The sequence below is a fragment of the Mangifera indica genome, chromosome 14, assembly GCF_011075055.1.
Source record: "Mangifera indica cultivar Alphonso chromosome 14, CATAS_Mindica_2.1, whole genome shotgun sequence".
NCBI classification, from domain to species: Eukaryota; Viridiplantae; Streptophyta; class Magnoliopsida; order Sapindales; family Anacardiaceae; genus Mangifera; species Mangifera indica.
This window is the reverse complement of record NC_058150.1, coordinates 7,687,495-7,700,509: the sequence shown is the minus strand read 5'-3', so window position 1 is coordinate 7,700,509 and position 13,015 is coordinate 7,687,495. Positions and strand designations below refer to the sequence as shown.

Sequence of the window (13,015 nt, the reverse complement as noted above, 5' to 3'; positions counted from 1 at the left end):
GATATAACGCCGTTTGAAAAAAAAAAAAGTAGCAGAGAGAGAAGAGGTAGGTAGATTAAAAAATAATAGTAATAATAATAATAAATAAATTAAAAAATTAGAAAAAATTAGAAAAGGAAAATTAAAAAAAAATCATTTCATAAATTACCATCTTGAGGACAAGATGGTTTTGAAGGGGAGGGGAATGTTAGGATTGGGACACTTGTCCTCAATCCAACAGTCTATTTCTATTATAAATATATGTTTTGGGTTTCAAAAGAGGGAAGGAAGAAAATATATTAGGGTTTGTTTAAAGGCAGTCATCCTTGGTTGATTGTGGGAGGTCTCCGGCGTCTCAAAAGACCGAAAAATGGGAGGCCTCAAACTCCTCGAATTGTTCGATTTGTCATTGTAATGTTTTGGTTAATGAAATAGTTTTATTTGATTATGTTTTTTGTGTTTAATTTTGTGTTTTAGTAGAATAAGAGCTGGGTTCCTAATAGAGTCTAGCAGCCGACCTCTGTTTTTAGTGAGGTGGTTTCAACATGGTAGGTTCCCAAGCGCGAGTAGGATCATGTCGATTAGTTGAAAAGGCTTACTGCAATAATCTATGACCGAAGAACCTTGCCTGAATTCGTTGGACATGTAAATCTTGGAATGCAGTGACTGAACCTACAACTATTGCACAGAATAATTTAAGGTTTCACTTTGTTGTAGCACTGCACTAGTCAATCTCAGGTTAATTTGTCCATGTTTTTCACATCAAAGGGAGATTATACTAGTCGAACCCTAACTTTTTATTAAGGGTCTTTTCACTTAACCGTTTATGCTAACCCTTGGGTCTTTTCTTGCATTGAATGGCAATATATTCCTTGTTTTCTTTCTTTAAGTATCTTGTGCAAATGACTATCTTCTACAATTAATCTCCTGCTCATCTCCAAAATGACAACCAAAAGGAGGTTTCCCAACTCAAGGAGCCACTCCTAGACATTAAGCAACCATTATAGGCCATGAAGTTAATGAAATCCAATGGTCTTCTGATACTGACTACGTCGCTACACACATTTAACGAAATCCAATGGCTTTCCAATACTGACTATGTCTTTACACACCTTGTAGAAATTGAAGAAGAAAAGGATGATAGTTTAAGTAAGTTAGGGAACATAGTTTGCATTGTTGAGATATAGGATGCTTAGGTGTTTAGAGTGAGATTGACGGAGGGAATATGGGGATTTGCGTAGAGTTTTGAGAAGATAGAGAAGATGAAGTTTATGAGGGATTTGTGGGTTTGAAAATCTGAATTTTTTTTTGAAAATTTTAGGTCAGACCCATCATTGTTATAGGTTTGAATAATTGTTATAAGTTTGTTACGTCCACCTTGTTAAAAGTTTGCACAAATGTTTTAAGTTTGTTAAGTCTTTCCTTGTAATAGACCTGAATAATTGTTAAGGCCAAGTACACTTTCTGTTTGAGCTATTTTAAGAAATTTTTTAAAATAGTTTCTTTATGTCTTTAGGCATATAAGTTTGGTGTAAATGTGAAATTTACTTATTCAATTCTCAAAACTTTAAGAGAGATAGATTTCGTGCATTTGGGAGAAATTTGTTCATTTTGCTTTTATGTTAAGGTATGCAAATTAATTTAATTTTTTTATCCATTCAATTTGTAATTTAAGTAAATAAAAATAAATCACAATGAAACCTTCAAGAATTAATGCATATGAGTATGTCTATTAGATGCCAATAATATGTTTAATAAAATGTCTCTGTGTCAATATCTATGTGCCACCCATTTCTTCATTCTAATAGATTGACTCAAAATTAAAAACAAAATTTATTACAATTTGATTTCAGTGTTATATTTATTGCAAGATAATGAGTTTATGATGGTAGATGTTGAATGATTTCACTATCACAAAGAAAGAAACTAATATTTCAAGTATTCTGAAAGAGTTCCAATTAGTACATTTTCAAAAGTTATATACTATATATTATTACTTCCATGTAATCTGTGAGATTACAAAGTTAATAATAAAATTAATTATTCACCAATACTTTAGTATTCATGATAAAAGTAATGTTGTAAACTTAAAAAAAATCTAATTAATTTTTTGAATGAAGCATACCTAAATATATTTTAATAATTTGGTTTTTATGATTTAAATTTTAGTAGAATAGGGAAATATAGATGTACATCTATACATTATAGATTTACTAGATTTGTTTTGTGGTGTTTGGATTGTAATTATGGCTTGATTCGAGTTAAAATGAGTTGAGCTTGAGCTTGTTGAACTCTCCTTAAAATTACTCTTGTTTTGCTTCATATTGCAATTGAGTAAAAATAATTAAAACAACATTATTTTGAAGTGTATTAGTCAAAATGATATCATTTTAGTCGATTCATATAAAATTTTTTTACGGTCATACTTGACAAGTCGAACATTCATTAAGCTCAAGCTTAATAATATCTAACTTTTAGGTCAAGTTGAAGTTTGAGTTTGTTTGAACTGTGTTCATTTCGGACTTGTTTGACTCAAGTACATTTTCAAACTCAAACAAACTCGATTTGAATCTAACTCTAATTGTAATAAGAAAATCATCATTTGTGGTATATAATTTAGTATTTGCTTAAGTATTGTATTGATTGATTGATGAATAATAACAATCATGCAAACTCTTACGTAACAAAAATTCTAGTTCTACCCTTAATTAGTAAATACACGAATTATTCATATTCTCATATTATTCGCGTATTAAACAAGTTCAAAAGAATTTTTGAATCCAAAATGTATTAAATGTATATTTTACGTCTTTTTTATATTAAACGAGAATTATATGTCGTATTTTATGTTTTTCATATTTTTAAAATTTTGGTAAACTTAAAGTATAAAATTGTCTCTCTTATTTTCAATTATCTATAAAAATGTCATTGTCATTTAAAAAAAAACTTAACAACATTTATTTCTTAATTTCTAAATTTTACGTCTTCTAGTGTTGTGACTTGTAAATATTCACTATGATCTAAAGTCAAAAATTTATACTGATTAATTTGTTTGTTTTTCTCTATTAATTAGTATGTTACTTATTATACAAAAAAATTTGATTATGTATTATATTATATTAGGTTTAATAGTTAATTAAATATTTTATATTTGAATTGTTATATTGATTTTCAATAAAAGATTCATAAAAAGTACTAAAATTATTATAATATTGTTTTATTTTTGAAAATATATTATTGATGATATATCGTATTAAATCCGTATATATACATTTTGTATTTTTTTCGTATAAAAATTTTAAGGACTTTTTTTTACAAATATATTTTTCATTATTCACCATATTATATCTATAAAATTTGCGTATCATTTTTTTTTGTTCTCATATATAATAACTAAGGTTCTATCATCAGGTGTATGTCGAGGATAGAGTGGAAAGGAAATTAATATTTTCCCATGAGATTAGGGCATAGATTCCTTTTTATTCTTATAACGAAGATAGGGCAGGCAATACTTTTTGTCTTCCTAAACGAGGATGGAGAATGGAAAACTTTGCCTCACCCTCTTCCTGTCTTTAGTATCCACAAATGTAACACCATTTTAACATAAGATGAATTGCTAACAAGTATTCATTAATGAGGTCAGTCTAGAGAATGTGTTTGCCTGAGGCAAAATTTTGATTACCTTTCGATCTACCTAACCGAAGAGGTTTATACGGCTAAGAAGAAAGATTTTCATTCTCTTCTAGCCTATAGTGTAATGACCTGTGTAACTGAGTTTTAAAATAAACTTACAAATATTTTTAATTATGTCATGAGACTGTTAAAATTCCCAAAAGCATAATATTTGATTACCTAAACAATCTATTTTATATTATTAATATTATTTTCATTAATTTATTAAAGATTTTGATAATATTTATTATCAAAAACCATATAATAAATAATATTAGGATAATTACATTATCAATATTAAAATATTATTATGTTAATCTTTATTTTTATTTTTTATTTTTTTAATAAAAATACTTTTATGTTTAATTAAATTAACGGGTTATTATAAAAATATTTTTGAAAAAATATATATTAATAATTTTAAAAAATAATTTGATTAATGAGAAGAATTCTAATATATTATTGTAAAGAAAAATATGTTAGAAAAAAGTAATATTATGTGTACCTATTTTACATAAACAAATACATATATATTTATACATATCATCATATGATTAAGTATTATTTTATCTTTAATTTAATATCATTTAATCATATGATAACACATATAAATACGTACGTATTTATATATCTAAAGTGGGAATACATAGTTTTATTGGTTAGCAAATATAAAAAGTAAATATTTAATATAATATAGAGTACATAAAAAAATCCTAATAAAACTTTGTGTATCTATTTTGAGTATATAAATAGGTACATATTTGATATATGTTATCATATAATTGAATGATTTTGAATAAAAGGTAAAATAATATTTAATCATATAATAATATATAAATATATATCTATTTATATATTTGAAATAAATTTGCATAAGATATTTCAAAATTTTATTATTTTATTTAGGGGGCGTTTAGTTTGGATAATAAAGATTATCTTGAAAATAGATTACTTAGAAAATTATTTGGTATAAATGATTACTATATCTGATAAAATTTGATAGATATAAATAATTATTATGTTTGACTAAAAGTAATAAAAAAATATTTATAAATTATTTTACTTAAATATTTTTAACTTAATTATTTTTAAATATTTTTTATATTATTTTTTATATTAATTAAAAATAAATTTAGTTTTAAAAAATTAATAAATAATAATATAATTATAATAAAATATAATATTTTAATAATTGTCAATTATATTATTTATTATATTTATATTAATAATAAAAATAAAAATAAAATAAAATAATAAAAAATAAATTATTAAAATAATCGCTAAATGGTTGGATATTATCGTGGAATTCTGTTGGAATCTAGATGCCCAGAACCGATGCATGCGACAAAATGAATTGAGTTGTCCAAATGCAAAACACACCAGCAGCCAAATCAAAGCAGCAAAATGGCCCTTCTGATTTCCTCCTTTACCATCGTTGGATTTGCAGGTTTAGGTTTGAGGTTGACATACTTTCCATTATTGCACCTGTCACTTTCATGAGCTCAATGGCCGATGCCTCAGCCAATTATATCACGGCACACGGCCTACGTCAATATTATTTCTAAATCGCAATAATTAGGAGTATATTTAATTCAATTTATTACTCATAATTATTACCAAAAATTAGATTAGGACCTGAAATCAAGAAGTTTAGATGCGTTTCAAGAAACTTGAACTGTAGTTGACCTTGACCAAATGACCATCAGATGAGAACATTTGCACCTTAATCAACGACAGTAAACCCTCGTCCGCATTATCTGCCACATAAACACCAACACCGTAACAACCACTCCTCGTCGTTCTCGCGTCTCGAATCTCAACGTAAAACTCAAAGTATGTATATGTAAATTCCAAAGCACTAAATACATCAAATTAAATAACAGAAAGGAATTTTTAAAAAGAAAAAAAAAAAAAAAAATGAAAAAAAAAGAAAAGCCACCTCAGCTCTCCCAGCCAGCCTCCTCACAACCCCTGCCCGAACATGAAACAAGAAGCTTGCTCACGTTTTTTTTCTCTCTCTGAAACTAAAACTAAAACTAAATCCCTCTCTCTTTCCAAAAATGCAAATCTTCTGAAAAGGAACTCCAAACCCTAATTTAATTATTATATTCTTTTCTTTTACTTTCTGTCTAGATTTCGAATATCTCGATTTTGAATCTGTGAAATGTGTTTTCTGGAAAACGATTGAAGAGGGAAACAAAGACGAAGAAGCATAGGATTTAGTTTTCTTTAATTTTATGTGGAGCAGAGAAATGAGTTTGTTATTGATGAATCAAGTTCGGCGATGGCAGAGGACCATGATCCTCTCGTTGCTTTGTGTTTCGGTGATCGCTCCGATTGTGTTCGTCTCTACCAGACTCAAAACCTTCAGTCCCGTAGGTAAGCTTTCGTAAAAATACTCGTGAATCAATTACTTTCTTCTCTGTTTTGCGTATACTGAATATTTGTATAATAGTAGAAAGCTTTAGTGATGATAGTGTGCGTGATCATATGAATTGATATATATTTCCAATAAGATTTAATCAGATGTTGAATGTTTGAGTGATGGATGTGCTTGGTGATTATTGCATTTCCTTGAAGTTGATTGATTTATTCGTATATATGGATCATTATTCATGCTGTGTTGTTTGTACAGATAATTAATGGTGATTTGATGGGTGTGTGTTGATTGATCTTATTTCTTTTGCCTTTTTTTTTTTTTTTTTTAATTTTAATGTCTTGCAGGAAAGAAAGAGTTCATGGATGACTTGTCTACTACAGTACGAATCCACTTTCTTTGAATCTCGTTGTTCTATTTTGCTTCTTACTCTGTTTGGTTGCTGGCAGAAATAGAATCAAAGAAATTAAATCAAGTTCTGGATTTACTGTAATCTATTAGTTTTAAGCACTGAAGTGAGAAATCTCGCTTTCCAGTGGGGAAAACTGCTGTATTTTGGTAAACTACTAGAGGTTGAAAAACGTTAGGTTTATCCTTTCAGTTGTCCTGGCAGCTAAATGGATTATATGGATTATAGATTTTTCCTTTTTGCTGATTGAAGACCGATTTTGTTTGTTTGGTGCAGAAACTTTTGACAGAGAATATAAGACTTAATGCAATTGAGCAGGTAATTTATGATTTGTTCTTGTACTGTGGTTTGCTTTCTACATTTTAGTTTGATATTTGTTAGTTTGAGTATGTGGAATTTGCATGCTTTGTGGTTTAGGAAGCTGGGGAAGGCATAAAAGAGCCAAAACTGGTGGTATACAAAGACAAGGATTTTGGTTCTGCAGTTAGTTTAGGCAATTCTGATGAGAATAACAAGTCCGACCAATTTGATAGTGCTGGCAATACTTTCAATATTTTGGGAAGTAATGGTTGGTATCATCATGATATGTAATTTTTTTTCTTTTCTTTGACTTCTTACTTCATAGATTGTAAACTGAAATTTATTTTTCAATTTTTCAGGAAAGAATGGTGAAAGAAAAGAAGAAAAAAAGCAATTAGAATGGAAGGCAGTATCCCATGAAAAGGTATGCATATATAGGATAACTCTAATTTGAGTTCAATCTGGATTGCCATGCTAGTGCCAGGTATGATCCATGACAGGTAAGGCCAGATATTTTTCAAAGATTATGAATAAATTGATAGGGATTATACTTTCAGTGGTTTGAAACACCTTCGCTTCAATTTACGCTTTTACATATCAGGATTTATGTGTCTCCTAATAGGTAAAAAAATAATGATAATATGATTCTTTGTCCTCTCCTTTGTGTGTGAAGATCAATTGTATGCATTTGAGATATACAAGTTTGTGTAACCATTTATATTTCATATTCAATATTATATTTTATTATTTCAACCTTTTCAATTTGCATGTGTTTTTCAATTTGTTCTTGGTTACAGAGGCAGACCAATCTAAAAGCAGCTCAACATGATGAAAAGCCACACCCTCCAGTGTTGAGAGTGACAGATGTGAAGGTGAGGCTGATCAGAGATCAAGTGATTAGAGCTAAAGCATACTTGAGTTTTTCACCATCAGGCAGTAATTCTCACTTAGTAAGAGAGTTGAGAACTCGAATTAAGGAGTTGGAGCGAGCAGTGGGTGATGCCACTAAGGATTCGGATTTATCAAAGAGGTACAAAGATTTCTTATCCCTTTTTCAGCTAGATTAACCCAAGGATACGTTGGATTTTTGGAAAAAGAATTTGGTGAGAATTTTGTGTACTGATTGAATAAGATATTCTTATATGGCACTTGAAAAATTACAATAAGGGTGCGTTTGGTTGACGGTTTTTAAAATTACCTTGGTAATCTATCTTTTATTCCTTTGTTTGGTTTGTCAGTAATAAAAGATTATAGTAATCTTCTATTACCAATGCTGACGTGACAGGTAATATAGGTGGTAATCTGACTACCACCTTCACCTTAGGTATTTAAAGATTACTGGGGTAATCTTGAGTTTATTATAGAAAAATTATTATGTATTAATTTTTTAAGATCAAAATAAATTTATTTTTAATTAATATGACAAATAATATAAAAAATATTTAAAAATAATTATATTTAAGGACATTTAAGTAAAATAATTTACTAGTAATCTTTTATTACCTTTAACCAAACACAATAATTATTTATACCTATCAAATTTTATCAAACATAGTAATCATTTATATCCAGTAATCTTTTAAGTAATCTATCTTCAAAGTAATCTTTCTATTTTAGTAATCAAATATTACCCAAACCAAACGCCCCCTAAGGAAAAAATTATACCAAATTCTTTGTAGGAATGACCAATAAAAAAATTTGGGATCTGAGGACCATTGAATTTGCAGAGCTTTGCAGAAAATGAAAGGAATGGAGGTTACCTTGTACAAAGCCAGTCGTGTCTTCCCCGACTGCCATGCAATGGCTACTAAGCTCCGTGCTATGGCACACAATGCTGAAGAATATGTCCATGTGCAGGAGAATCAGGCTTCATATCTTATTCAGCTTGCTGCTAGAACCACCCCAAAAGGCCTTCATTGCCTTGCTATGCAGCTGACAGCTGAATACTTTTCCCTGCAACCCGAAGAGAGGCAGTTCCCGAACCAAAAGAAGTTGCACAGTCCAAATCTTCATCACTATGCTGTTTTCTCTGACAATATTATGGCTTCTGCTGCGGTTGTTAACTCCACAGTTTCTTCTGCAGCGGTAAATGCCTCTGCTTTTCCCGGGAACACTTTTACCCCTATTATTTATGATAATTCTAGCTCATCTTAACTTCTGTAATTAATAAAAGTGGAATTACTTTCCCCAAAGGGTAATTTGAAAAGTTATTAGAAGATTAGTCTCAGCCTCATTTTACTATAAACATGTGAGGAATGATTGTTTGTATTTGTGTAATTTTTGTGCTGAAATGTTGCTGATGCGCCTCACATGGTTCTATTAAGCCAAAGGTGAAGTGCTATGAACCTAATCATCTGTTATAATTTATGGTCAATTTATCTGCAGTCTTGTCCAACTGTCAAGGGAGAGTTGGGACATCTTGAGCCCTTCTCAAATTTGACCATGGTTTAATCAATAGAGCAGTTAGGATCACCTGTCTTTAATTGTTATTAACAACTTATCTTTAATTGGATATGTTGGATATCTTTACATGGTTTTTTTTTTTTTCTAAGTATAAATGCAGAAATTCTTATCAGCTAATTCATACACTTGAACGCATTGCATATACACATGGATATTTTGAGTGGACTAGAATCTTTAGCACTATTAAAGTCTGTCAAGTGCATTATTCAACATACTATGTTAATTCATGAATTTGTGCTCCGAGATATCAATTGGAATTTCTTTAGGTATTTCTTACCATGATTCTGTCATTGCACCGCCTTTCAGTGTGGTAATTCTGATTCAAACCTTATATTAGATGCAGGAAGCATGATTATTATTACTTGAACTTTTGCAGGAACCAGAGAAAATTGTATTTCATGTGGTGACTGATTCTCTCAACTTCCCAGCAATCTCCATGTGGTTCTTATTCAATCCTCCTGGCAAAGCTACTATCGAGGTCCAGAGCCTAGACGACTTCAAATGGTTTTCCACCAATTATGATTCAATATTGAAGAAGCACAATACAGAGGACCCAAGATTTGCTTCAGCACTGAACCACCTTCGCTTTTTTCTTCCAGACGTCTTCCCTGCATTGAATAAGGTTGTACTTTTTGACCATGATGTGGTAGTGCAGGGTGATCTATCTAGACTTTGGAATGTTGACATGAAAGGGAAAGTAAATGGTGCAGTGGAGACTTGTAAAGCAACCGAAGCTTCTTTTCGTCGGATGGATATGTTTCTCAACTTCTCAGATCCATTGGTAGCAAATAGATTTGATGTCAATGCTTGTACATGGGCATTTGGGATGAATTTGTTTGATCTTCAACGGTGGAGGAGAAGGAATCTAACTTCTGTATATCATAAATATTTACACCTGGTATGGGATTCTATAACAGCATATTCATATACATACGTAAATCAATCTCAGATACAATGTTTATTCTAATGACGTGTCTTCATGGTTGTATGTTTCAGGGATATAAGAGGCCATTGTGGAAGGCTGGGAGCTTGCCTTTAGGTTGGGTCACTTTCTATAACCAGACAGTGGCTTTAGGCCGGAGATGGCATTTGCTTGGGCTAGGTTACAACTCAGGCATCCCAAGGCGAGAAATTGAGCAAGCAGCAGTGATTCACTATGATGGAGTAATGAAACCATGGTTGGATATCGGAATTTCGAAATATAAAGGCTACTGGGGAAAACATATCAAATACGATCACCCTTTTTTACAACGGTGCAACATACACGAGTAATTGAGTATTTCTACATTAATAAGGGGTAGAATTTAATTGATCTACACTACACCACATTATTCTGGCTACACTTTATTCTTTGATGATCTCATGTAAATTTCAACCCAATTTTATTCCAAAATTTTTCCGGCAGTAATGTTCTAGGTGCTGAGTATCATGCGACTTATAGCAATAACTAAGTGTTGTAGCAAGTCTCTAGGTTATGTTATAGTGCTGGACTGGAAGAAGTCTGTACATAACCCTCATTTCACGTTATTGCCTTTGAATGATATGGTTGGAAAAGGACAGCCGTATTATTCATTTTTACATCATTTGTATTGATGATTCCTAAGTTCCATATTTGTTTTTGGATCTCTATCCTAATACGCGTCTCCGAGGTGTCAGTGATTTGGTTGATGAACTTGACTGGATGCGAGAGGATGAAGTGGGAGACACGTGGGAGTAAGTGGTTGGAGGTGTGTGGATAAAGGATATCAAATGATGGATTACCTATCCAATCGTCATGTGTGGTGGCAAGTTCGGACTCAAAAATATTATCCTGTAAATAATTTTCCAAATTACATACAAAAATTAGCTCTAAATTCAACTTCTTCTCACACCGTTTTGAACAAAACAATGGCCACCATTTCCGCCGCTGCCTCAACTTCTTCGGTCACCCGAGCCACTCTTGTTCACAGGCCTCCCACCGGGGCGTCTGCATCACCTGTTCTTGGTAAAATCTTTAGTTTTTCCTGCTGCAAGGATGATGATTTGTTCTTGGTTTTGCTATTTAAATAAAAAAAAATTTGTTTATATTTTGTTCATTATGGAAGCCGATGTGGAGAGAAATTATTGACTAGTTAACAGACTTTTGTAAGTAGAATTAGTAGTTTTAAGTGGGTAATAGTTTAGTTAATAAGATTCCCATGAAATCAGTGGTGCCAATTTCATCCTCAAATTTGTGAGCTTAATCATGTATAGGCTTTTGCGAAATTTTCCCGTGGTATATTTTATATATATATATATATGCAGGGTTGCCACGAATGGCAATGAAGGGGAAAGTAAGGTTTTCCATGAAGGGAAAGCAGGACAATAAGCCATGCTTGGGAATGAGCGCATCAGTGTTGGCAGCTGCCTGCGCAGCCACCATGTCAAACCCTGCAGCCATGGCTCTGGTGGATGAGAGAATGACCACTGAAGGAACAGGTCTTCCATTTGGTTTGAGCAACAATCTTCTTGGGTGGATTCTTTTGGGTGTGTTTGGTCTAATTTGGGCTCTTTATTTCCCTTACACTGCTAGTCTTGATGAAGACGAAGACTCTGGATTGTCCCTTTGAATCCATGCCAAACCAAATCCCCATTACAGAAATGTAAAGAGTTTGGCCATTAGTCCTGTGTTACAACTGTAGTAAAACTACCTTTTTCTGTGGCTTATTTGTGTATTGTTTCTCAACTCTTTGATTTCATTTCTGTTTTTGCTTCAATGATCCTGTTCATGGAATCATGTAGAGATTGTATGATCAAAAGGAAAATAATGGATCTGAATTGGTCATGCTGCAACCATTCATGCTCATTGCAAGCATAACTATGAGAAGACCTCCTATCATAATAAATCAGTTGATCATCTTTGCCAGTAACATACCACTGTCCCATTTTCATTTATTATGAGGTTCCATCTTCACATTAACTTTTAGGGGTTGTTTGGTTTCAGAAATATGAAGAGTAAAAGAGCTGACTTGGTGATGTGCATGATTTAGTTGGAAAAATAGATTGGTGATAAATAGATTGTAATTTATCTATTTATCACCAAGTCAGCTCTTTCAGAAATATGAAGAGTAAAGGTTCCATCCTCGGATCCAATCTTGTGCACAAATAAGAGTTTCTACCATCTTAGGAGTAAGAGAGCTATGAAATGGACCTAATACACGACCCCCAGTACTAAAAGCTGACTCAGATGCAACAGTTGAAACAGGCATAGCCAAAACATCTCGTTTCTACTAAACATAGAATTTGATATCTTGGTGAATTCATTTTCCACCAATTCAAGATATCAAACTTCTTGTCTCTATCATCATCAATGTCTTCGGCTAAATATTTATCCAACTCAGATTTAGGTTACATAGCTCGTTGTCCAGCCCTTTCTTCATTATACATAACCATCATGAAATCTTCAAGATCAAGATTTATATCACCAATATCAACATTGTTTATACCTTGAGATTCCTCAATTGATTGCATACTATGAGAAATATTAAGCAAATTGTATTCTTCATATAAAGCATACAAAGTCTCTTTTACTTTTGTTTTCAACTTATCAGCATCAACAACATCATAGGAATGATTGATAACCCAATTCACATACTCTAACTTGTACCTAAAATCCAATACCACTGCAATGAACAACATTAGGTTAATATTATTAATATTTCCCCAATATTTGTTATGTTTTCCCTTCATCTTTTTAGCCATTTGACATAATTTATGATCATTGCTTTTATACTATGTCGAAATCTTTAACCCAATACCATATATTTCTCACATATATGCATTACCTATAACATAAA

General features: G+C 31.5%; 2 protein-coding genes across 2 annotated transcripts; both read left to right on the top strand.

Moving 5' to 3' along the window:
• Positions 1-5,584: 5,584 nt before the first annotated feature.
• Positions 5,585-12,088, top strand: LOC123196129 (probable galacturonosyltransferase 6). The gene is made up of 10 exons (XM_044610022.1): positions 5,585-6,030; positions 6,376-6,410; positions 6,714-6,755; positions 6,855-7,005; positions 7,097-7,161; positions 7,535-7,767; positions 8,465-8,822; positions 9,577-10,098; positions 10,197-11,184; positions 11,484-12,088. Exons 1-9 carry the CDS (start codon positions 5,889-5,891, stop codon positions 10,470-10,472), a joined length of 1,824 nt encoding a protein of 607 aa, XP_044465957.1. The 5' UTR covers positions 5,585-5,888; the 3' UTR covers positions 10,473-11,184; positions 11,484-12,088.
• LOC123196130 (photosystem II reaction center W protein, chloroplastic-like) lies at positions 10,990-12,088 on the top strand. The gene is made up of 2 exons (XM_044610023.1): positions 10,990-11,184; positions 11,484-12,088. Exons 1-2 carry the CDS (start codon positions 11,088-11,090, stop codon positions 11,786-11,788), a joined length of 402 nt encoding a protein of 133 aa, XP_044465958.1. The 5' UTR covers positions 10,990-11,087; the 3' UTR covers positions 11,789-12,088.
• Positions 12,089-13,015: the final 927 nt, after the last annotated feature.